At 37.0% G+C, this 26,511-nt stretch overlaps 1 protein-coding gene across 1 annotated transcript in view; it reads right to left on the bottom strand.

Moving 5' to 3' along the window:
- The window catches only part of CADPS2 (calcium dependent secretion activator 2), a 539,314-nt gene that overhangs the window by 310,878 nt on the left and 201,925 nt on the right, over positions 1 to 26,511 (bottom strand). The window contains exons 4-5 of the mRNA XM_016213343.2: positions 12,117 to 12,197; positions 4,860 to 5,096 (exon numbers count right to left, since the gene is read on the bottom strand). Of these exons, the coding sequence (XP_016068829.2) occupies positions 4,860 to 5,096; positions 12,117 to 12,197 (318 nt within the window). The remainder of the gene's footprint in view (positions 1 to 4,859; positions 5,097 to 12,116; positions 12,198 to 26,511) is intronic.

Genomic DNA, 26,511 nt, shown 5'->3' with positions numbered 1-26,511 from the left:
AAGTCTCTAAATATAACCCACAGTGAATTAAGTGAGACTTAAACTCAGACCCTTAAACAATTATGGCAACTCTTTATGAGGTAAAGCAAAATTACAAATGAAAATTCAGTGCATTTGATAAAAGAAGTACACACTGAGTTTCACATAAAGTGTTATATTTATTACTTGCAGACAAGTTACCATCAGACCAATTCATTGATGTCAATATGTGACAGCATCAGAAATTTTCTATACTCACTCATTTCAGATGACTATTTATAAAGGAATTTTCTAAAGAAAATTAAATTATTTAATTTTAACTATTATATATAAAGAATTTATAAAAGAATTTTCTTTATGGTCATTTTATACATTATCAAAATAATATAAAAAATATAACTTGCCACTGAACATCTTAATACTAGCTTGCAAAGGAAAAGGTAAATTTGCCATCCATTAAAAGCATGTACTAATTTAATGCAGTACACTGGAAAAGGGTGCAAAGACTGATATTACCTTATGGAGTTATAATTCCTGAAGGAAAAGGAAACGTATTTTCAAGTGTGCTTTTTATGTTTTTATAAAAGGCTGCCAATCTTAAAAGATTCATGCTGAATGTATACATAAAATATGACTAGTTGCCATAGTCTTTCTATCAAACTTGAATCATGAAGTTCTCTAAATTCTCAAATTTTAATTTGTAAAATATGCTCAATGGCATTTTCATATACGCACATTCACTTCCTTATTGATCTCATGTTGTATTTGTATAAACAAGATTACTAGCATTCATGCTATATAGCTACCAAAATCTCCACCAAAACATTATATATATCATTTATTGACCATTTAATACATTATTAAAGTCATAATACTTTTCATAGAGTTGTGATATGAATGTTAAGCTCTCAAAGAAACAAACCATGTTAAAATAACCATTTTTTCTTTCAGCTCTGGTATAACAGAAGTGTTATGTTTATAAATACAAATGCATATTGCTTTGTTTTTTTTTCAAAAAAATACATGGGAAACTGATCATGGAAAAATAAAGATAAAATTCAGGACCATTTTCCTTCCTCAACCAAGCCTTTTGTCATTTTTTTTCACATTTAAATACATAGCAACATATGAATAAAAAATAAGGACTTAAAACAGACTAAGAGAATTAATGGAAAATAGCTATTATCTTTCACAGCTGCTCTAATACTCAAGGATGGGGTAAAATACTAAATCTTGTTTAAGAAAAATAAACAAAAGATATACATTTTTAATAAATAAAACTTGCTGTTAGTAATACTGGAACTCATTAGAACCCTATGTAAATAAAATAACCAGAAGCTGAGACAAATGAAATATGTAACCATATCAATTAAAAACCACCTACATATCAGCTTACCACCATGACTCTAAAGACCTCTTAATTCAATGATAAAAATATTTGATGGTCACTTAAAATGTGTGAAACAGGAGAACTGCATACCACAGAGAAGTCGAGAAATCTTTATGGCATTGGTTCATATTTGGGGACAGGGTTGTTTGCACTGCATCTCTCTGTACTGTGTTTAAGAGCCAAAGTGCAAGAGAGAAGGAAGGCAGCATCTGCTTGACACTATTTCTGTCATTACAAGCTGATGTAAACAGGACCCCCTAAAACATTCAACTTGTGAGACCACTTTCTGTTCCTCAAAACAACGCTCCCATCAGTGCTGGGATATTTTATCCTGCACAATAGCCACTTTCAAAAGATGTTACTTCTGTTACGAGCCCATACACATAAATAAAACAACACAATTCTACAGATATAATTGCCAAAAGAAAGAAAGAAAAAAAAAAACACACATAGCCATTCTCAATCATTAATGATAAAGACAGCCAAAAATTAATTTCATGGACCATCAAATTAACCTAATTTCAGGTCACTGTTTCAAACCAATTCCCAGAAAAACTTGATAATGGAACTAAGGAAAATAAAACTATTGTCTTTCATCTTCTCTTCCCTGATCTCTTTGTGACTGATACAATAAAGATAACAAGGAGACCAAGTTATTCTAGAAGCTAAACAAAGGAGGCATGTACAAAATATGAAACTAGAAAACATACTTCTGAATAACGCATTGCCCACAGCGTTATGTGGCACTCAGCCATGTCGGCTGCGGGGAAATGAAGCTGGGCAGGATGGTGAGCCGGGGACTACATGCCTCCAGGCACAGAGGAAGCCAGGAGGTCAGCCAGCCTAATACCAACGAAAACACTCGGCGCAAAGTCCACTCTATTCCTGCCATGACTCAATGTCAGAGATGAATGTTTGCTTTCCTGGCCTTACCTGCATATTTAACTTTAATATACCATTGTATGTATAGCTTACTGTTTTGTGGATTCGCTTATCTCTTGCTTTATTACTCTCTCTGAAGTCTTCCTGAGTGAAGAGACCTGACATAATCTTTGTATAGCTAACTGATGCTTTTTGATATCATCAAAGTCCCTAATTAAATATTTATCAAGTCAAGTTTGTGCTAGGCACTGTTTTAGGCTCTTGCTATACTTCAGGAAACAAAAAAGAAAGAAAAACAACCAAAAATATCTTACCTTCCTGCAACTTACATTCTAAGCAGAAAGTCAGGTAATGAACAATAAACATGATAGATGTCTAAATGTGTCATGTGACAGAATTGTGGCAAAATTAAGCTAGGTAAGGGAATGAGGTACGGTGGGAGAAGAGAGGAGTGGGTAGCAATTAAGAATATATAAATTTCGAAAACTTTTTCAAATCTGCACTTATTCCTTAGACCTGGACTTCAGTTCTTAAACAAGACTCCACCATACCTCCACCAGACCAACTCTAAGCCTGACTGATGATATGTGAGACCCTTAAACTGGATTACCTGCTTGCCTTTCAGAGTTTCTTAGGCTAAATCTGGGGTCTGAGGAGCAAGGCTTGGAGAATGGGCTGGGATAATTATTCAGTTTAGCTAGGCTGGGGTTGCAGGCCCTGGGGCAGAGCAGTACCTGCTCTGTTCTTTCAGGAGTTCTACAGGTAAGTGCTGTACAATCTGCTCTTCACATGGTTTCAATTTATTACTAAACATGTAACTTCTACTTAAAATACTGTGGGCACCAGGGAATAGATCTGCATTGCGCTATCATAAGAAAATATCTGCCTCCTATGGACAGAGCAATAAAGAATATCAAAACAATTTTATAAATATGCAAGCTTCTCATACCATGCAAAATTAAGTTTTAACTTGTCTTCACTTAAGACCATTTTACTGTTAACTGAACAGACCTTTTTAACATACTGGCAATAAAGTTGAGAATAATAATTCCTAGTTTCACCCAAGCACTAACTCACAAGCATAATTTTGTTTACAAAAGAGAAAACAGAATTGATAAGAAGCTAATAATTATTTACTGTTATTAGACATTTTTAAAAGGAGAAAATGTTTTGAACTGTTTCCAGTTCTGAGTGTTTATAGAGGTAATGGTAGATTTAATCACCAATTATTTTTATCATTAGTGAATTTAAATGTCAAACTCATAGAAAAAGTTATATTGTAATTAAATAATTTGGCACTTTACATTTTAGTCAGTAAGAAATCTGAGGCAGGAATGATAAGGAAATTCCACCTGTAAAATACCATGTCATTTCAAAGTAAACAGCCTTAGGTTAAGAGGCTAAAGAGATTAAGAAGAAACCTAGTATGCAGCAAAGCCATTTGCAAAGTCATGAGGTAATTCCAGAACTATGTCCTGCGCCAGAAGAAAACCTCTTATTTCTACTCTGAAACCAAATTTAATCTATTAACCAACAAAGAAATTGTTAGCCTGGAAGTTAAGAAAGTGAGAGGCAGTTGTTTTTCCCCCAAGCTTAAATTTATCTTAGAGATGGATAAGTGGAGAAAAAAGAAAAAAAGCAAATTTGATTTTATTTTTTTTTTTGCCATAAACTAAGCAAGCCAAGTATAGGAATATTTCACAAAGAAATTTAAAACCATGCCTCCTAAAACTCCAGGGTACTTTTCTTTGTCATTCAGCAAACTCAAAGAGCAGCACTGGGAACCAGCAGAGGGAGAATGTAGCAATGCAAGCCAGGAGGTGAAAGCCTTAATATAATCTTTGAGAGAGCTATAAATTTCAGCTTGATATTGCTTGGGTGGATGTGCAGTGTGTATTAACCCACAGACATATGTGGATTAGCAAAGAAGAAATGTAATTATGAGGATGGGCCACAGGAGTAACAGTCAGTTATCAATATCTGGTCTCCAGTGATTTGTGTGAAAGAGATGAAACTCTGCAGTATTGGAGAACACAATTTTAAAGGCGTGACTTTTATTTCGGTTCTTTATAATACTGATTGTGCCTATAATGAAACTGGATGTTCTGCAAAGGAAGAAGTCTCTATGTTTCTTCACCTATATGCATCCAATATTGTGCAGTTCAGCTGGTTTATGTGATCTGATTCTAGAAAGATGATCTCATAGGGGAAGTCGATAAAAAAAAAATAATAATAATAAAAGGCTAACTGAAAGCCTGAAAGGAGTTGCCAAATTACAGAGAATGAATTTATATGTTTAAATCCTACTTCCACCCAAGTGCATTTTGGTGCTTCCTTTAACAATAAACTTATACTAGCCTAAGTTGACACAAAAACAACTTGCCTCAAAACTTTTATTATTATTTAATCCTAATAGTGCTGTTATGTTTAAAGGAGAGTTTATATTATTTGCATTCACAACCTGATTGTCTTGCAAATGAAGAATAACTTAACTTCTTCAAAATATACTGTACTGTTTTAAATTTGAAAGGTTACCACAAAGGTCAGCAGAAACAATGTGCAGCCTCATCAGTACTGTCAGAGGTGAGCATGGGATGAGGCCACTTACCTCTAAGGTGAACGACAGAACCACGTCAGACTTTGACAGCTGAATCTCATTCTCGTCTCCCATGTCCAAAAATGCAGAATTCTGTGAACGTTTTAATTTTTGTAGTTTAAATTCTGGGCCACCTTTTGAAACTGGAAGACTTTCCAAATTGGCCATTAGCAAATTCACTGAAGACCGCAACTCTTCTATATACATATTCTCCATTTCTTTTGCTATAAATTTGGGGAATTTTCTTTCCTTGAAAATAATTTTTAAAATAACAGTGTTAGACAAGTCATATTCCCAGTTTGTCATAAAACATATTTTGTATATATTGACTCTTAGAAATTGTGACACTAGATACAATGCATTTACTTTAGTCTCTAAGCTTTAAAAGCCTCGGGCTCTGGCAATTTTGATTGTATCTAAAGGTATGTTATATACCCTCTGTTGAGGATCATTATGGTACAAAATGAATAACATTATATACATTTCCACATTAACTTTATTTTGATAAGGTATCTGCTTAAGGGATAAACAAACTCTGAAAACATACATATAAGCAGTTTTAGTGCACAGATGAATCTTAATTAGTCACTGTTAGCTTTGAAATGCTGGCAGTATCTGGCCTAGAAAAACAATGTTCACTGTGCACTGCTTTGCCTTTTAGGAAACAAATATTTTAACAATATCTTTCTTTATTACACAAATGTGCAATGTTTGGAGGGTATGCTTTTTATAAGCAAGCATTCAAATGTAAAAAAACACACCCATAATATTAAATAGCAATATAGTCATATTTCTAAAATTGGTTAACTTTCATGTTACACAAATGTGTCAAGATCCCTTATATCCATAAAGCCAGATTTTTAGTAAAGGCTTAGAAAAATTTAAGTTTAAAGCAAAAAGCCAATTTATGATAAAAGCTCAAAGTAAAAAAGAAAGTAACAATATCATTTTTAAAGATTCTATTTTTTTCTGAATTACATGAGCATTGCCATTCAATTCTTCTATCTCTGCACTCAGGTTTCTGTTTCTTCCACCCAATTAAAAACAAATTTCAAATATTGATATTTACATAAGATAGTGAGAGAGATTGCCAAATTGCTCTTAGAGGAGATTATACAAATTTCTATTCCCACAAACAGCAAATGAGATTTCTTAAGACTCTTAGCTCTGTCTTTTATCTTTGACAAGCTTGCACTTAGCTCTTCTCTCTTAAAGGTGGAGGGTATAGAGCATTAGACTATCTAGGGCACTGTAACGTAACAGCCACTATAAAAAACTAGCTGGGGTGAGAGCGAGCAGCCATCTTTCAAATGATCGCCTAAATCTCCAGAAAACCAATGCCTTCACTATTGTTTCCCCTGATATCATTCAAACTAAGTTATGCATCTCTGTATGATTGGAGCACATCCAGTGTGTGTTCATCAACCTGCAGCTAGGCTCTGCCTCACCTGTACCAGCTCGTTCTGGGGATGGGAAGACCATCTGGTATCACTTCTCAAATCAGTCCCAGCGTCTCAGGCCACCTGTTCTGCTTCCCCCCCACATAACCTTCACATATTTCTCTTAAAATAATTTACACATAATCAATATTAAAACTGCATATTTATTATCACAGAATGATTAAAATTCTACATTCATAATTAACTTTCCCAAGATTAAGTAACCTTTTAATATTCCACTATAGTTTTAAGCAACATTCCAAAATAGTAAGTTTACATCCTCAGTTATAGAATACCTAGATTTCCTTTGGGGAAAAAAATAATGCTTTGGGATGGTTTTTCAATACAAGCACCAGAAAAAGAAAAAAAACAAAAAAAAAACAAGCCATAAAAACTGATTTTTACACTTGTGAACTGACTTTATAAGCTGTCATAAAAAGCATCCAAAACTCAGAAATAAGGCAAAAAGCTGAGGGGGCAGGTCCTTTCAGTGCCATATGGGGGCAAAGGCCAGCCAAGGACAATCTGAAGAAATGTGCTTAGTTCAACTTTCTGTTTATTATTGATTAAAGGTCCCAGACAGTGAAGTTACATGTTACCTTATATAATTTCATCTGAAAAATGTGCAAATAATCTGTGTCTAGTGAGTCAAATAATCCAATGGTTACAGTTTAAATCCTAGGTAGAAATTAATCACTTTTATAGGTTCATAAATCTTATTTTACCTTTACCCCAAAACACCCAGTTTTCAAATGCTCTTTGGACTAGTTTTAACATCTAACTAGTTTGCTCGTTAATTATGCATTGAATGAAATCTTCATTGTATGTTTATTTTATATTTGTATGAGAGTCATAGCTGTGCCTTTTAAAAATTATATTTTAGCAAAGCAAAAGGCAAATAGATCATGTTTGAAAGTTTGGGTGTGCCAAATTTTTTTTCAAATTTTTGTGGTGTTATTTTATGGAAAACAGCATTAGCACATGAAAAAAATCTATTCTTTGTTGTTGTTGCTGTTGACACTATTACAGATGTCCTCCACCCCCCTCACCTTTGCCCATCTCTACCCAGTCCCCGACACCCCTCCCCTGGTCTTCCACCTTTCCACCACATTGTTGTCTGTGCCCAGGGGCAATATATACATATATATATATATATATATATATATATATACACACACACACACACATATATATATATATATATATATATGTATCCACCCCCCCCTTTGGCAACTCTCTATTCTTATTTAGCTTTAATTAAAATCACTTCATTCACTATCATTTTTTCAATGAGGAGACTGATAGGAATTACCAAACTTGAATATTTTGTCAGCATTTTCAAAATTTTCAGGAACTCAACTATACTAGAATTTTTTTCTCTTTGAAAAAAAGTGGCAACTCTGTTTTAATGTTTTGAGGTTTATTGATAGTATTTCATCAAACTTATTTAACCTGCTTGTGTTGCCTCTTTCTTGGAAACAGAACCAATTATTCATCAGACAAGTATACATGTTAAATTTGATCTTTTAAATTAAAACAGCATCAGAAATAGGGTTACTCTCTATCTAGTTTAACTGTGAGTCACAAAATGTCTGCTATGTGTTCTACTCTAGGCCCTTAGAACGTAACCACAAAGATACTGACCAAAAAATCCTCTGTACTATGGAGCCCATATTTTACTGTAAGGAGACACATATCATAAATAAGCAAATCATTTCAAAAGGCAGAAAGTGATCGGTGCTATTGGAGAAAAAGTTCAGGTGGGGACATGGAGTGGAAAGGCATTGCAAATGTACATAGAGTGGTCAGGGAAGGTCTCAATGAGGAGATGACCTTTGAGCATAGAAGCAGAGGAGGGAGTAAGATGATCAATTTTATATGTCAACTCAGCTACGCTAAGGTGCCCAGTTGTTTGGTCAAACACTAGTCTAGGTGTTGCTGTGAAGACATTTTTTAGATATGATTAGCATTTACAATTAGTACACTCTGAGTAAATCAGATTGCCCTCCCATATATGGGTGGGTCTCATCCGATCAGTAGAACGCCTTAAGAGCAAAGACAGGTTTCCTTAAGCAGCAGCAATTCTGCCTCAATATTGTAACATGGAAACCTTACCTGAGTTTCTTGCCTGCTGTCCTGCCCTGCAGATTTTGAATTCAAGACTATAGCATCAGCTCTTACCTGAGTTTCAAGCCTACTACCTTGCCCTACAGGTTTTGGACTTGTCAGCCCCTATAACCACATGATCCAATTTCTATAAATCAAGTCAATCAATTAATGTTTCTCTTTACATACATAATTATATAGATATATAGATACATATCCCTGTGTATGTATGTATTGCATGCATATATATACATATAAAATTATATATATATATATATATATATTTTTTGCATCTATACTCATGTCCATAAAAACAAAATCAATAGGAGATCATATGTCTATATTGGTTCTGTTTCTCTGGAGAACTTTGATTAATTCAGGGAGCAAAAGCATGTGAATGTCAGGGGAAAACCACTGCAAGAAGGGGAAGTAACCAAAGCAAAGACCCTGTGGCAGGAAGACCAAGAAGGCTGACACAGCTGGAGTGGACTGAGCAGAAGTGAGAGCTTAATGGGCCACTACTAGGTCAGGGAAGTAGCAAAGGCCAGATCATGAAGGACTCTGCAGGCCACTGTGGGAACTTCTTATTTTACTCTCAGTGATATGGGGAAAGGTTTTGTGCAGAGAATCACTGGCTGCCCAGTTGATGGGGCAGAGGTGGAAGCTAGGAGCCTAGCCAAAGGACAGAATGATTGTCCAGGTGAGAGATACAATGGTAATTGGATCAGAGTGGGAGGTGGAAAACAGTGACAACTGTTAAATTCTGGAAACATTTTGAACAGAGATGTAAGTGGGTTTCCTAATAAATTTGGCATGAAGTATGAGAAAAATAAAGTCAAAGATTATTCCAAGTTTCTAGACTGAATAACTGGAAATATAGCACTGCCAAGAACTCGCCTACCCTGACCACTTGCTGGAAAATTGTAACCACCTTTCCTCTCTGTTGTATTTCCTAAATAGCATATGATCACCTTCCACAATTCAGTTATGGGGCTTTCCCAAATAAAATTTAAGCTTCACCAGGGCATGGCAGAAATATTTTTGTCTGATTGTTATCCTAAGACAACTATATTTGTCTGGATCAATCCCAAGTGCTTAAAACAGTGCCTGGCTATTTTAATAGTTATTCAATAAATATTTTGGCTCCAAAAGGTTAAATAACTTGTCTAGTGTTATATATCTAGGAAACAATGATGACTGATTTGACCACAGGTTTTTCTGGCCTAGTCCACATTTTTTCTACTATTTTCTTGGCTGAAATATTAAAATCAGTATTTCTACCCCTTCAAACAGAGATTTCTGCCCTGTGGTTTTGTTAGATTGTGTTGCTGTGCAGTGTAGTAGGATGTGTTACTGATTGTCTACTACTAACTATTAATACACGCTTCCAGATTTATCAGACTGAAGAGGCTGTGGGGGTCTAAGAGAGAGGGGCCAGGCTCTGGAGTCAAAAGACAAGGGTTTGAGGCCTGCCTCCACCACTTACTTGTTATATAATCTTGATGAAATCAATCATCTTTCCTAAACCTTGATTTGCTTGTCTATAAAATAAATTCATTGTATCATCTGTCTTTGTGGGTTAATAGGATTAGTGCAGAGATATAATCCAACAAGGTAAGTTATAATTAGCTCTATAAATATTTTATGAAGATGGCTTAAATTTGGTGAAATAGAAGGTGGAACAATTAAACATGCTCTATCTGTTATGGCAATAGTCTATTCAACAAAGGCATCTTATTTTTGTGTTTTTTCCTTCCAATCCCATTGGCTTCACTTCCTTCTCCACATTTTCTACTTTATCACATTTCTGATAAAACCAACCAGGGTCTCCTCAAACAGAAGTCTCTGAATGTGCATCCCTGACCCCTGTCCTCTGACTCAGTCCAGAGGTTAACACACATTCTCCTCTGCAATCAGAGACATGAGAATATATAGAAGGCTCTCCCTTCGGTTCCGTAAACCCTTTAGAAAATCATCTATATTTTATTCTAAAGCCTCAGATATTCAGCCAGGCACTGGAGAAGCAATTCCAATCTATGACAATGGACACAGTCTCAAGTACAATCTACATACAAGCAGGCACTTTACGAATGCTGAGCACAGGTGCAGAGGCCCGCCCCATGGTGTCTGGCACATTCTCTCTCAGCCTCAGGTCTTTAAGAAAAGCGAATGCCCTTCCAATCAGCTGCCAATTTAGGTTAGGGTTTCAAGGAAAATGTTGTTCTCTCTAAAGCTTCCAAAGGCCTCGAGCTTCTTGATTTCTATCCTATGAAGTCCATATTCAAATCTTGAGAATTATGTGGTGCCTCTCTAGAAATCCAGAGGTTGGTAACAGGGCAAACTGTGCTGCAAAACACTGCTCTTTTTGTGAATGTAATGCTTTAGCCCTCAATTCACATCATCCTATGACTTCTCTCCTCTAGAGATTATTCCTTATACAGGGGTGGGCAAAATTAGGTTTACAGTTGTCTGTATGGAAAAAGATACGCAGGTTGTGATTACTACAGTAGCAAGTAAACTGCTTCATGAACTCACAACTGTAAGTCTACTTTTGCCCACCCCATATATCTCTGACTTGGTCTTTACAACATACTATCATCTCTATTACCCAATTTCCCTTAATTTTTTCCCTTTACCTCCAATTTCTCAACTTTGTTATTGAATTGACATTTAGATAAACACAGTAGCAGTATTCTTAAAACTTACAGATTCATAAATACATATTTTATTTGCAAAAGAAAAAATGCAATTATTACATCAATATAAGATGTGTCTTCTCAAATGTTAAAAAACTTCAATATCTTGATTTGGGAGGTAGTTACACAGGGTGTATACACATATATTGAGATGTAAATGAAAGATCTGTGCACTTTACTGTATACATGTTACACCTATTTTTTTAATGAAGGAAAATCCCTAAATAGAGAGGATTCTGCAGAGACACAGAGAGGAGGAGAGGAAGAGAATTTATCTATCAAATATTCAATATTTTTGCTTAGCAGAAGGGAAAGGGGGAAAAAAACTTATTCTCAATACTATCAATAGCATTATAACCTCAAGTCTACTGGGAGGGACTAAAATTTTGGTACCACTTAAGTAAATTAATGTATCCATTAACTAAGAATAACTTAGAGAATGAATCCCATTCTCTCTAACACATCTTAAATATTAAAAAGAAGCTCATGGCTTTTGTTTGAAATCTATTTCTGTTTGTAGAAACACAGTGATTGCATAGATAAAGTAACTACGATATTGTATTGAATGCACTCTAACTGCCAGACTTTGTAGTAGAAACTTCAAATTATATTTTTCATCCACTCAATCATTCAATCAAATATTAGTTGAACCTACTGTATGCCAAGCACTGTGCTGGACACTGAGGTATATAATTTCACAGGAAGAAGATTTTTCTCCCTGGTAATATTATTTTTAGTGCAATATTAAAATTCATGTAAATCTGGCAGTTTGAGAAATTTAGGCATTGTTTTAAGGATAATCTACAAAAGTTATTATATTTAAACACTTCACATACACGGATGGATATATAAAATAGAGAATGTGCTCTATTAAGATAATATACATTCCGGTATTTTGGCTTAAGAGATAGGCATGTTAAGGAAAAAATGATAAAATTATGCTGGCATTATCTATAAAAACTCTTTTAGCTACAAAAATCTAGGTAAAGAGAGAAATGTTGTATAGTATATCAAAGTTAATAATTTACCTTTGCCATTTTCTCTGCCAACTGCAACCGACCATCAAGTTCCCTCCTGATCTGGGCTGCTTGTTCATCTGCATTATCCAACTTCAAAAAAAAACACAAAAAAAAACTCAGAAATTATACATATGTGATTACTTAATTACAGTGACCTACAGATTAAAGTAAAACCTAAATGACTCAAAACTTTCTAAAAGAAATTTTCTCAGCTACCTATTAAAAAGAGAACAGTAAAGGCTGTTTAATTAGAATGGCTGACCAATTAAACTTCTTGGGCACTTACCATTGTGCTTTTGTTCACAAAAAAATTAATAAATCTCTAAGGTTAATAGCTCAGTTTACCAAAAACTCTAATTATAATAATTCTCCACCCAAACCGTATACAACAGCTCTAAACCAAAAAGTCCTCATTTCCTTCAGATTTCATTAAGTTGTCGTTAAGTTTATTGAGCTCACCCTTCTGTCTTCATGAAGGTCAATCCTAAATAGTTCCATATAGATACATCTCATGATTTGTTCTTTCGAATTCCGAGAATGCATTTCTGGACTGTGAGATACTGAGTAATGCTTCACTTCTTTCTTTGTTCTTTTAGAAAACAGTCTCTTCATTTTTATAACAAGTTTGTATTAGTGCTAAACTATAAAAGTACTATTTGATTGATATAATTTTCTACCATTCAAGTTCTTCATATATGCCTCATTCTAGTACCAACAAACTCACACTGCCAAGACATGCTTCCATTCTTTCACAGACTGGGACCACATTAAAATTCCACTCTTGCTCTAAATTAGATTGAAAGCCAAAAAAAAAAAAGCATGCTATCACCATTTTTAAGATATCTTCCATTTACATGGAAAATTACTTTCATTTCTCCACTGAAATAATCCTCAACTTTTTCTATAACTTCCTGTAACTTGCCTCATGATTCCTTTCCCCCCAAGTATTCATTCAATTCTCCTTTATTAATCCATTAAAAAACCTGTTAAACTGAAGCAGACCTATGAGTCATGCACAATATGGGAAGCACTGGTGGCTATGGATGTGAAGCATGCAGACATTTCTCTGAACTCATTCCTTCCCCTCTTCCATTCCTATCATTAAGAAACCTGCACCACACAAGACAACCATGCCTTACTAAAGATCAATCTAAGATGGGATTAGCACTGAGTACAATATTAAACACCCAGGAGAGTACAGATTTGTCCATTTGTTAAATAACTAACAAACTGACCATGTTACCCTTTAAAAACTGCCTTAGGAAAAGGTAAGTAGGAGCAAACCAGGTCAGCGGGATGATGGTGTTGGAATGTATATGGAGAGTAAAGAAAAGGGGGAGATGTTCAAGTAAGAGGGCACCAAAAGTCTGGAGTTGAGACTAGACACAATGGTTTGGGAAATTAAATACTCTGGGGTTGGAGGAAGGGGGACTTGGGAGATGAGCCTGGAGAGACGGGTAGGGCTACTTTATAAGCCAATCTTCACATTAGGAACTATGAAGTTGGTTCCAACACCAATGAGAAGTCATTAAAAGGTTTTACCTCTTTTGTAGAAAGATATCATAAAAAAGAAAAAGAAGGGAATTGCATGGAGCTAAAAATGTGGTCAACTGTTACACAGCTTTTCAGCAGTGGGACACAGAGGAGGGGTGGGAAATCAGATCACCAAGCAAAGAAATAATAAAGCAATGTTTACATTTCCACCACCCCCCAAAAAAAAGCTGAATGACATGATCAGATCTGAGCTTTGGAAATGAAAGATCACTCTGCCTCCAGCATAAACAGAAAGTCTATTTGTTTAGTTAAAAGAAAGATCTGTGGTTACCTTTCTAAAAAATATGTTCCTAAGTTGATTTTAAAAATTAAATTTATGGAATACTACGCAGCTGTAAAGAAGAATCTTGTACCCTTTGGGACAGTATGGACGGACCTAGAGAAAATTATGCTCAGTGAAATAAGCCAGGCAGCGAAAGACAAATATCACATGATCTTGATTATACGTGGAACCTAAAGAACTTATTATAATAAACTGATGAACAGAATAGATTCAATGACATAGAAGCATAGATGAGACTGACGAATGTCAGAGGGATGGAGGAGAGTGGGTGAGTGGAGGGGGAGAGAGTAACTAAAGAATTTATATGCATATATGCACAACCCAAGGACATGGACAATGGTGCAGAGAGGAACTGGGGAGGGGGATGGGACGGGGTGGACCAGGTCACTGGGGAGAAAAAGGGACATCTGTAATATTTTAAACAAAAATAAAATTTAAAATATAAAAAAATAAAAAAATAAATTCATTTTAAAACAAGGTTAAAAATTGGCAAGATCTTTATAAACTAAATCCTTATTGTAAAGGAGTTTCTATGTCATCTCAAAAACGAATACACCTATAAATTAAACTTTATCATAGGTCTGTATGTATATAAAAAAACAATATATACAGAACTCGATGCTACCCATGGTCTCAGGCTGATCCACTGGGAGGAGGGGGGGTGTCTCATAAAGTACCCCTGCAGGTAAGGGGACTACTGTAATGTCATGTCATATAAATGGCATGTCTATATACCCAGTTGATCAAGCCCAAAACCTAGGTGTCATCATTGACCTCTTTCCCTCACAACCTGCATCCAATCCAATCTAGAGTAATGTATAGTAAAACCTAGAACCACATAGTTGAGGCAGACCAGAATTCAGGTACTGTGAGTCCTTGACTAAGACACTCTCTACTTTTTAGTGTGGTGGAGCATTTCCCTAGCTACTTCAAGTACACTTCATTTGGCAAGTGCCGTTGTACATACTGTCATGGTGAAAATAAGTTGTTGTTTTTTTGAACCCTCCAGAGAACTTGGTTTTGCATAACACCTCCACCCCACTCCCAACTCCCAACCCCCACCCCCAAAAATAAGAGAAGAAAAAAGAAAAGCCTGAATGGACGGTTTGTAGGTGGGAGGCATCAGACTTTAAAATGGTGCTGACACACCTGACTCTAGTGCCAGATTTGAGCTAATGGAGTTTGTGGCAGGGGCCAGAGGCAAGTCCTCACTCCACAAGGACTTCACCTTAACTCCACTTTCTTTTACTTTAAATTCCTGATTTCAACACTTTATGCAATGATAAATTACTTACCTCACACATGTCCTTTCTTGGTACAGAATATTTTCCAAGTCTTTTAAAGAGGCTCATTCAACCCTGACAATAACAGATGCCCAAATGTATCTTTATTCTCTTCAATGCTTCTAGTACCTATTACACAGAGGCTTTTACCACTTATCAAAATATTACACTGGTTTGACAAACATTTAGCACAGAAAATACAGTTTTATTTTCCTCCTGTTCATTACACAGGGATTACTGTTCCCACACTCAAGATTTCTCTGGGCTAGGGAGTTTTTAACCTGAACCTGTGGAAGTCTATGAACCCATTCCAGTTGTGGGGAAAAACTGGTAGAGATATGTATTTTTTTTCCTTGGGGAATTGTTTAAATTTCATAGCTTACCAAAGATTCTCAAAGGGGTGGTTAACACAAAAGAGGTAGAAAGCCATGTTCTAGGAGAATCTTCTGTATAGAAGCTTTTATTTGTTTGTTCTAAATGAGGTAGTAATGGCTTTCAAACATAAGCCATGGAAAATGGCCAGCTCAGACCTACACATCATCAATCCTACCCTTACAGAGATTTGTTAAATTCTTTGGAAAGGGACAGTAGGACTTAGGCTCTTAACAATGTTGACTTGAATGGCTCATGACTGCTTTGTTAACTCTGCTCTATTCTACAGTCTGTACAGCAAGGGCTATTGCAAACTCTTCAGTAGCTACAAAAATTGTGGCCTTCCAGAAGTTTACACTTTATAAAGATGACAGTAAAAACTGTATGTAAAACAATATAATTGATACAAGAAAGCTACTGGTCAAGTACTGTGGGAATTCAGTGATAGATGTTTTTCCTGGCTTACAGTATCCCTATGGGTTTGTGAAGATGGAAATATTAAAAATGGAGTTGGAGGGGTAGAGAAAATGTTGACCTCATGCAGCAGTCTATTAGTCTTGACTTGCAAATCTCAAACTTCTTGCATTCTATGGAAACAGCTCTGAGAAGAGAGGTCTCAGAGATGACCAGCAAATCCCCCTTTGCAGAAGTCCTGGAGAGGACCAAAAACCTGTGTTGGTGGCCAAGTACCTGGCAGTTAAGAAAATTTTAAACACACCACAAGATTAGCTTTACTACGTTTAACCCAACAGCTCCATTTTATAACTTGCGATATCATTCTTGTAGTGCTTTAAAAACTATAAGTATCAAATACTTGGATTCATTAAATCTCATATTTTAAAGAAAAAAAGATCTTTTAAAAGGGCCTTTCACACAGCACTATTAAGCATCACTGCCCTCTGTGATTAATCTATTTTCTAGAACCAGGATAACTGTCTTTATCTTAATATTGTCAATCACTAGACAGGGGATTAATGGCTGTGTTTTTCCATACTGAAGCCTTTGTACATGCTAACTCTAGTGTCAATTGTGTCCTTCTTTCACCCACCGACAAAACCAATTCTTTTTTTTTCCCCCTCTGTGATCCCACTCTAATTATGGCGTAACTCTTTTCAGACATATTATATTGTTTTATTCTTCTAATATTCATCTTTATCTTTTAACATTAAAAACACAAAATAGACTAGGATTTGCACTGTCATGAAAATTTAGTGTTTCCCCTAAGATAAATTCATGTGCTGGTCCACTGTATTTATATTATCTGTAAATCTGGTAAGTTACAAATAATCCATCATGGAAAATAACCAACACAAACCTAACACTAATTCCAAAAGAACGCTCTAACCAACACTTTACCACATAATTTTCTAGTTGCCCAGTATTTGATTTATATTGACAGTGCCATATGCATGGGTTTTCCAACATAGCCTTAAAACACTGACCAAAAGCTTTAGGTATTAGCAAATTACTTTATCAATACACCTGTTAATTCTCCACCATCATCTGAATCACAAATTATATATATCATAAAGACAGTGCATAACTCTAACCTACTGACTCTGATCGTTCCTGATTTATGTGCTGACCCACTCGCTCTCTCAGCCTACAAGCACATATTGGCCCTTGATTGTTCTAGACATCAGTGTCTGCAGTCATTTCTCAATACAATGTCTCCTGAGTTCCAGCTCTCCATCTCCAATTGAAGGCAAAGCATTTCCTTTCAAGCACCCCACCCCAATGACCTCAAAGTAAAACTGAACTGATCTTCTTTACTATCCACTCTTCACTTGGGTCCATTTCTACATGATTCTGACTACACTAATCAGGCTAAAATCTCACAGGAAGGGAGGGATGAAGGGATGGGAGGAGAAAGGAGAAGAGGGAGTAAATGATGAGAACAAATAAATATGAGAGAGATGATACCCAAACACCATAAGCCTAGTATTCAGGTTCTCCCATGTTTTACATCAATCTAATTTCCTAACCTCTTGGATAATTCCATTATCTATACAAATTAGTTCTTTCATTGTTCAGCAAATATGTTACACTTTCCAATCATTCACGTATATAATCATTTTTTATTTTTCTATTACAGTAGACATAAAATATTACATTAGTTGCAGGTATATACCCCAGTTTAGACATTACAAAACTTTCATCCCCAAAAACCTCATACCTTCCAGACAATGAACATAGTTATTAGAATATTATTGACTATATTTCCTATGTTGTTCTTTACACCCTCATGTATACACTATAACTACTAATTTGTACTAATAAATCTCTTCACCTTTTTCACCCATCCTCCCAATTGCCCTCCCATCCAGCAACCATCAAAATGTTCTATGAGTCTGTTTCTGTTCTATTTGTTCATTTAATTTTTAGATTCAATTGTTAATAGATATGTATTTATTGCCATATCATTGTTCATATAATTTATCTTTTTTCTTTCCTCTTCTAAAGAAGATCTTTTAACATTTCATGCAATATTGGTTTGGTGATGATGAACTCCTTTAGTTTTTTTTTTTTGTCTGGGAAGATCTTTATGTGTCCTTTAATTCTAAATGATAGCTTTGCTAGGTAGAGTAATCTTGATTGTAGGTCCTTGATTTTCATCACTTAGAATATTTCCTGCCACTCTCTTCTGGCCTACAAAGTTTCTGTTGAGGAATCAGCTGACAGTCTTATGGGACCTCCACTGAGGTAACTAACTGTTTTTCTTTTGCTGCTTTTAAGATTCTCTCTTTGTCTTTAACCTTTGGCATTTTAATTATGATCTGTCTTGGGGTGGGCCTCTTTGGATTCATCTTATTTGGGACTCTCCTCACATCCTGAACTTGTATGTCTATTTCTTTCACACAGTAAGGGAAGTTTTCTCTCATTATTTTTTCAAATAGGTTTTCAAATTATTTCTCCCTCCAGCAAGCCCAAGATGGGAGTGTTGGTAAGCTTGACGTTGTCCTAGAGCTCCTTATCCTATCTTCCCATTTTTGGATTGCTTTTTCTTTCTGCTGTTCTGATTGGGTGTTTTTCTCCTTTCTCATACTCCAAATTGCTGATTTGATTCTTGGTGTCCTCTACTCTACCGTTGATTCCCTGTAAATTATTCTTCATTTCAGGTAGTGTAGACTTCAACTCTGACTGGTCATTTTTTATTTTGTTACTGTTCTAAGTTCCTTGAAGTTCTGATTAAGTTCCATGAACATCCTTATAACCACTGTTTTGAACTGTGTCTGGTAGTTTGCTTGCTTCCATTTCATTTCATTCTTTCTCTAGAAATTTCTCCTGTTCTTTCATTTGCAGCATGTTTTGTTTTCTCTGCATTTTGGCTACTTCCCTGTATCTGTGTCTCTATGTATTAGGTATAGCTGCTATGTCTCTCAGTCTTGGTGGAGTGGCCTTGTGTAGTAGGTGTCCTTTAGGGCCCAGTGGCTCAGCCTCCACAGTCACCTGAGCTGGAAATTCCAGGACTGTGTGCACTGTCCTGTTGTTGTTGAGCCTTGATTGCTCTTGGCATCACTGGGAGGAACTGACCTCCAGGCTAATTGGCTGTGAGGACCAGCTGCAAATACAGCAGAAGAGCTGCTGTGCAGGAACAGGCTCTAAGAAGCAGGACTTGCTTCAGTGGGGCTCTGGTGCTCAAAGAGTTCACCTCTTGAGTGTGTCACTCATGGAGGTAGTAGAGTTGTAATCTGGCATGTTCTGAAGCTGACTACCAGGTGCACTCCCCTGGGGCCTCCTGGGAGGTGCAAAATTAGCCACTGCCTATGCTCTGCCTGGGGCCATTCAGCATGAGCTACAGAGCAATCTGCAGGTGGCTGCTACTTATGGTGGGCTTGGAGGAACCCAAGAGAGGCAAAACTGTGAACCAAGGCAGGCTGCTGCTAGTGCTGGTCCTAGGGCCACATATTGAGAGGTATGGGGCACACTGTGGCCAGCTACTGCATGTTTGAGAGATTTTAGAAAATTCCAAAGCATGAGGCAACAGAGGCCAGTTGTGAAAAAGCCACTGAAAATGACTTGGATGAGCTGGACATTTGGGTTAGGCTGGGTTTCAGGGAATCACCAAGGCAGGACAAACAGTGTGAGCCAGGTTGACGCAGACTCAGATATGGCTCCTGCCTGGCGGCTCTGTGGTGGGGAGAGCTTAGCAAAGGAAAAATGGTTACCGCCAGCACTTTTATGTGGGAGAAAAAGAGCCCCCTCAGCTCTTGCCCTGATGCCAGACAATTTAGTTCCTCCCTGTAACTCTGTGATTCCTTTCAAGCTGCTGCCCCAATGCTAAAGCTCAGAGGGAGTGAGGCCAAGAAGTCTGTGTCCAGGCCCTTTACAAGGAATTCCTGGGATCCAGTGGCCTCCATGTCACTCAGCCACAACCGCTGGTTTTTATAGCCCAGAGATACAGGGAATTCTCTTCCAGCACTGGAACCCTGGGCTAAAGGGTCTGGTGTGTCTGGGACCCCCATTCCACAGGGGGACTGTCCACAGCCAAGACATCCCTCCAGAGTCAAAACCGCCACCATGTGAGTGTGCGAACAGCCCATTCTGCATCTCTGCCCCTCCTACCATTCTCTATGTGGCTTCCTCCTTACTTCCTAATTGTAGGATTTCCATTCAGCCAGATTTCAGGCAGTTTTGAATAATGGTTGTTCCATAGTTTAGCTGTAATTTTGGTGGGGATTTGGGAGGATGCAAGTACTGGATTTACGTATGCTACATCTTAACCAGAAGCCTCCCGATCAAATATTTTGCTTGTGTTTCTCCTGCCTGGGACTCCCTTCTTATATACCTTCATTGTCCAGATCAACCTCCAAATCATCTAAAAAGACTACTTAACCAATCACTTAGTAACAAATCAGGTACTATCTAATAACATATAGTTGATGGTTATCTTACTGTTGAACTTCTCCGATATTATGGCTTCTACTTCAAACGGCAATGTATGCCTGCTATTAGAACACCCTACCCTAACAAAATCCATCTCCAGTGGTAGGACATACATAACTAGTCTCAATTTCAATGCATATAAGAAGAATAATTCCCGCCCAGCCAGGCATGGCTCAGCAGTTGAGCATTGACCTAGGATCCAGGCAATCGGGGTTCAACTCCCAGTCAGGGCACATGCCCGGGTTGCGGGCTTGATCAATGACTCTCTCATCATTGATGTTTCTGTCTCTCCCTCTCCTTTCCTCTCTCTGAAATCAATAAAGATATATTAAAAAAAAAAAAAAAGAAGAAGAAGAAGAAGAAGAATTCGAAGAATTCCTGTATTTAACAGGTTCTTGGACCCAGGAGATTAAAGATGGCAGTGGACTGAGTGGAAGCTACACTGACACTCTAGAGCGATCAAACTGGAATTACAACTAAAATATAGCAAAATCAGCCTGAATAATCAACTGAAGATGAGCTACAGAGTACCCTCATAACCAAGGAGGAAAAGTGGAAACCACACAGAGAATGGTAGGAAGTATGGAGGTGCAAGAGGGCTGGCTGGGCTAGCAGTTAGCAGCTGAAGGTCCAGAGGAATATCTCAGCTACAGGGGGTTCCAACTGAGAATTCTAGGGCCTAAACCCCAGGTTGGGCTTCCTAGCCAAGAGCACCAGAACTGAGAATGGTGCCCACATAACAACTGGTTGTGAAAAACAGCAGGGTTTCTGCCTTCCAGGGAGAGCTGGCTGGAACTGCAGGCACTCTCTTAAACAGCCAATGCACAGAGTTTTGTGCACAGCCACTCACCTTGGGCTTCAGCAGAGGGAGGGCAGAGTGGACTGGGGCTGTGCAAGGAGAATCTAAGGTTGTGGGCTTTGGATAGTGATATCAGAAGGCACTCACCTGGATTCCTGTGCCAAGTCATTCCCCATATAGCAGAGGACATCTTTCTCAGGAAGACAACAGGCTGCTTTTGCCTGGGTGTGGAGGAGGGGGAAGCAATTGTCCCACCCTGCTGGAAAACCTCTCGCCCTACCAATAGGAGTTTCTACAGCCTGAGGTTAATGAAGAGAATCAGATTGATCAGTCTGCAGGCAGAGACAGACCTCAGAGTGCTTTGAGTCTTTGCCTAATCTGCTTCGGGACCCTGACCTTGGAAAAGCAGACTTTGGTGTGCATCTTGGTCCTGTCCAACTGCACCCAGCCCCAGCAGAGGGACCTCAAGCCGAGGGTTGTTGATAGTTCCAAACAGGGTACTGAGAGCCAGTCATAAACTGTTCCTGACATTGGCCTGCACTAGAGACCCTCCAAAAGATTGAGAGTCCTAGCAGATCTACCTAATACAAAGAAACAAACTGAAACAGGCAGCCAAAATGGGGAGACAAAAAACAAGCCCCAAATGAGAAAGAAGAGAAGTCTCCAGAAAAATAGCTAAATGAAACGAAGATAAACAATCTATCATATACAGTTCAGAATACTGATTGTAAGGACGAAAAAAGATACAGAAACTATGAAGGAAATGAAGAATGACATAGCAGAAATAAAGAATACATTGGAAGGAATAAACAGCAGATTAGAGGAAGTTGAGGATTAGATCAATGAATTAGAAGACAGGATAGAAAAAAATCACTCAATTAGAGATCCAAAAAGAAAAAACAATTAAGAAACAGGAGAACAGTCTGAAGTAACTGTAGGACAACATGAAATGTAACAATATTTGCATTATAGGAGTGTCAAAAGAGGTCAAAAGTAAGCAAGGGTTAGAGGACCTGTTTGAAGAAATAATAGCAGAAAACTTCACTAACCTGGTCAAGGAAAAAGTCACACAGGCTCAGGAGGCACAGAGAGCCCCAAGCAAGAAGAACCCAAAGAGCCCGGATGCCTCATAATTAAAATGCCAAGAATTCAAGTCAAAGAGAGAATCTTAAAGGAAGCTAGAGAAGAGCAATCTGTTAACACAAAGGAGCTACCATAAGGCTGTCAGCTGACTTCTCATCAGAAACTCTACAGGCCAGAAGGGAATGGCATAAAGTATTCAAGGTAATGGAAAACAAGAACCTGAAACCAAGACTACTATATCCAGCAAGACTATCATTCAAGATTGATGGTGAAATAAAGAGCTTCCCAGACCAAAAAAAAAAGGCTAAAGGAGTTTATCACCACCAAACCAGCATTGCAGGAAATGTTAAACGGACTGCTGTAATTAGAAGTAGAAATGGGGGGGGAGGGGGGAGAAATAGACATCAAGAATTAAAATGGAAATAGGTAAGTATCTATCAATAATAACCTTAAATGCAAATGGATTAAATGCCCCAATAAAAAGACATAGGGTGGCTGAACGGATAAGAAAAAATGATCCAAATATATGCTGTCTATAAGAAACCCACCTCAGGACAAAAGACTAACACAGTTTCTATGATACTGAAAATGAAAAAAAAGCTGGGGTAGGAATACTCACATCAGACAAAACAGTCTTCAAATTGAAGACCATAACAAGGTAAGAAAGGGCATTAAATAATACTAAAGGGGTCCATCCAACAATAGGATATTACCCTGATAAACATATATGCACCCAATATAAGAGCACCTAAATTTTTAAAAAAATCTTCTAGACGACTTTAAGGGAGAGATTGACAGCAATACAGTCATACTAGGGGACTTCAGCACTCCACTGACTTCACTGGATAGGTCTTCCAGACAAAAAATCAACAAGGAAACAGTGACCCTAAATAACACAGTAGATCAGATGAATTTAATTGACATTTACAAAACATTCCATTCCAAAGCTGCAGAATATACATTCTTCTCAAAGATAAACATTCTCAAAGATAAACCACATGTAAGGACACAAAACAAGTCTCTACAAATTCAAGAAGATTGAAATCATATCAAGCATCTTCTCAGACCACAACGGCATGAAATCAGAAATCAACTACAATAAAAACACTTAAAAACATTCAAACAAATGGAGGCTAAGTAGCATGTTTTTAAACAATGAATGGGTTACCAAAGAGGTCAAGAAAGAAATAAAAAAATTCCTGGAAATAAATGAAAATGAACACGTTAACAACTCCAAATCTTGGGACACAATGAAAGCAGTCCTGAGAGGGAAGTTTATAGCCCTACAAGCCTACCTCAAAAAACAAGAAAAACTTCTAAGAGGCTATCCAACCCTACAACTTAAAGACTTAGAAAGAGAGCAACAAGAAAAGTCCAGAGTAAGTGGAAGGAAGGAAATAAAGATCAGAGCAGAAATAAATGACATTGAGAATAAAAAATAAAAAAAATACGAAAGATCAATGAATCAAGAGCTGGTTCTTTGAAAAGGTAAACCAGGTTGATGAACCTTTAGCCAGACTAATGAAGAAACAAAGACAGAGGACCCAAATAAACAAAATCAGAAATGGAAGAGGTGAAGTGACAACTGACCCAACAGAAATACAAAGGATTATAAGAAAATACTACGAACAACTATATGCCACCAATCTGGACAACCTGGATGAAACTAATTAATTGCTCCAAAAATACAACCTTCCAATAATCAATCAGGAAGAGTTAGAAAACCTGAATAGACCAATAACTGCTGATGAAGTTGAAGCTATAATCAAAGGGCTCCCAACACACAAAAGCCCTGGTCCAGATGGCTTCACAGGGGAGTTTTACCAAACATTCAAAGAAGAGCTAACACCTACCCTCCTCAAACTATTCCAAAAAATCCAAGAGGAAGGAACACTTACAAGCTCTTTTTACAAGGCCAGCATTAGCCTATTTCCAAAACCAGTTAAAGACACTGCAAATAAAGATAATTACAGGCCAATATCCCTTATGAACATAGATGCTAAAATCCTCAACAAAATATTAGCAAATTGGATCCAGCAATATATCAAAAAGATCATACACCATGACCAACTGGGATTTATTCCAGGGATACAAGGCTGGTACAGTATTCACAAATCAATAAACGTCATACATCACCTAAAAAAATTGAAAGGCAAAAATCATGTGATCTTATCAAGAGATGCAGAAAAAGCATTCAATAAAATCCAACACCCATTTTTGATAAAAACTCTCAGCAAAGTTGAGAATAGAGGGGGCATACCTCAACATAATAAAGGCCATATATGACAAACCTACAGCAAACATCATACTCCATGGGGAAAAACTAAAATAATTTCCCCTACGAACAGGGGCAAGGCAGGGGTGTCCACTTTCACCACTCATATTCAACACAGTATTAGAGGTCCTAGCCACAGAGATCAGACAAGAACAAAACATAAAAGGCATCCAAACTGGAAAGGAGGAAGTAAAACTGCCATTATTTGCAGATGACATGATATTGTACATAAAAAATCCTAAAGACTCCACCAAAAAAATACTGGATTTAATAAATGAATTTGGCAAGGTAGCATGATACAAAATTAACACCCAGAAGTGAATGGCATTTTTATACACAAATAATGTACTCTCAGAAAGAAAAACAAAACAAAAATCCCATTTACCACTGCAACAAAAAAATTTAAATACTTAAGGATAAATTTAACCAAGAAGGTAAAACCTGTAGGACATTGCAAAAAAGAGATAGAGAAAGATATAAACAAAAGGAAGAATATACCATGTTCATGGATTGAAAGAATTAACATCATTAAAATGTCCATACTACTCAAAACAATCTATACATTCAATGCAATCCCTAGTAAAATACCAACAGCACATTTTACAGATCCAGAACAAACACTTAGTAAATTGATATGGAACCAAAAAACACCCCAACTAGCCACAGCAATCTTGAGAAAGAAGAACAAAGTAGGAGGGATCACAATACCAGATATCAAGTTATACTGTAAAGACACTGCAATCAAAACAGCCTGGTACTGCCACAAGAACAGACATATAGATCAGTGCAAAAGAACAGAGAACTCAGAAATCTACCCAATCCACTATGCTCAATCAATATTTGACAAAGGAGGCAAGAGGAAACAATGGAGTAAATGGTGTTGGGAAAATTGGTCAGGTACGTGCAAAAACATGAAACTAGACAACCAACTTACACCATACACAAAAATAAACTTAAGATGGATAAAATACTTAAATGTAAGACGTGAAACCATAAAATCCTAGAAGAAAAAGTAGGCTGCAAAATCTCAGACATCTCTCATAGCAATATGTTTGCCAATACATCTCCAAGGCAAGAGAAACAAAGGAGAAAGTAAACAAATGGCACTACATCAATATAAAAAGCTTCTGCACAGCAAAAGAAACCATCAACAAAACGAAAACGTAGCCCACTGTATGGGAGAATGTATTTGCCAACAACACATCTGATAAAGGGTTAATATCAAAATATATAAGGAACTCATACAACTTAACAAAAGAAGACAAACAATCCAATTAAAAATAGGCAAAGAACCTAAACAGACATTTCTCCAAAGAGGACATAGAGATGGCCAAGAGACATATGAAAAAATGCTCAAGGTCAATAATTATCAGAGATGCAAATTAAAGCCATAATGAGGTATCATTTCACACCTGAAAGAATGGCTACCATCAACAAATCAACTAAAGACAAGTGCTGGCGAGGGTGTGAAGAAAAGGGAACTGTAGTACACTGCTGGTGGGAATACAAACTGGTGCAGCCACTATAGAAAGCAGTATGGAGGTTCCTTAAAAAAATTAAAAATGGAACTGCCATTTGACCCACTGATCCCATTTCTAGGAATATATCCTAAGAAACCTGAAACACCAATCAGAAAGAACTTATGCACTTCTATGTTCATAGCAGTGTAATTTACAATTGCTAATATCTGGAAGTAGCCCAAGTGCCCATCAGTAGATGAGTCGATAAAAAAGCAGTGTGGTACATTTACACTATGGAATACTATGCATCTGTAAAGAAGGACCGCTTTCCCTTTGGGACAGCATGGATGGACCTGGAAAGGTTTATGCTAAGTGAAATAAGCCAGAGAAAGACAAGTATCACATGAT

The sequence above is a fragment of the Miniopterus natalensis genome, chromosome 10, assembly GCF_054644295.1.
Source record: "Miniopterus natalensis isolate mMinNat1 chromosome 10, mMinNat1.hap1, whole genome shotgun sequence".
Lineage (NCBI taxonomy): Eukaryota > Metazoa > Chordata > Mammalia > Chiroptera > Miniopteridae > Miniopterus > Miniopterus natalensis.
The sequence above is the reverse complement of the archived record's forward strand: the minus strand, read 5'-3'. Positions and strand labels throughout refer to the sequence as shown.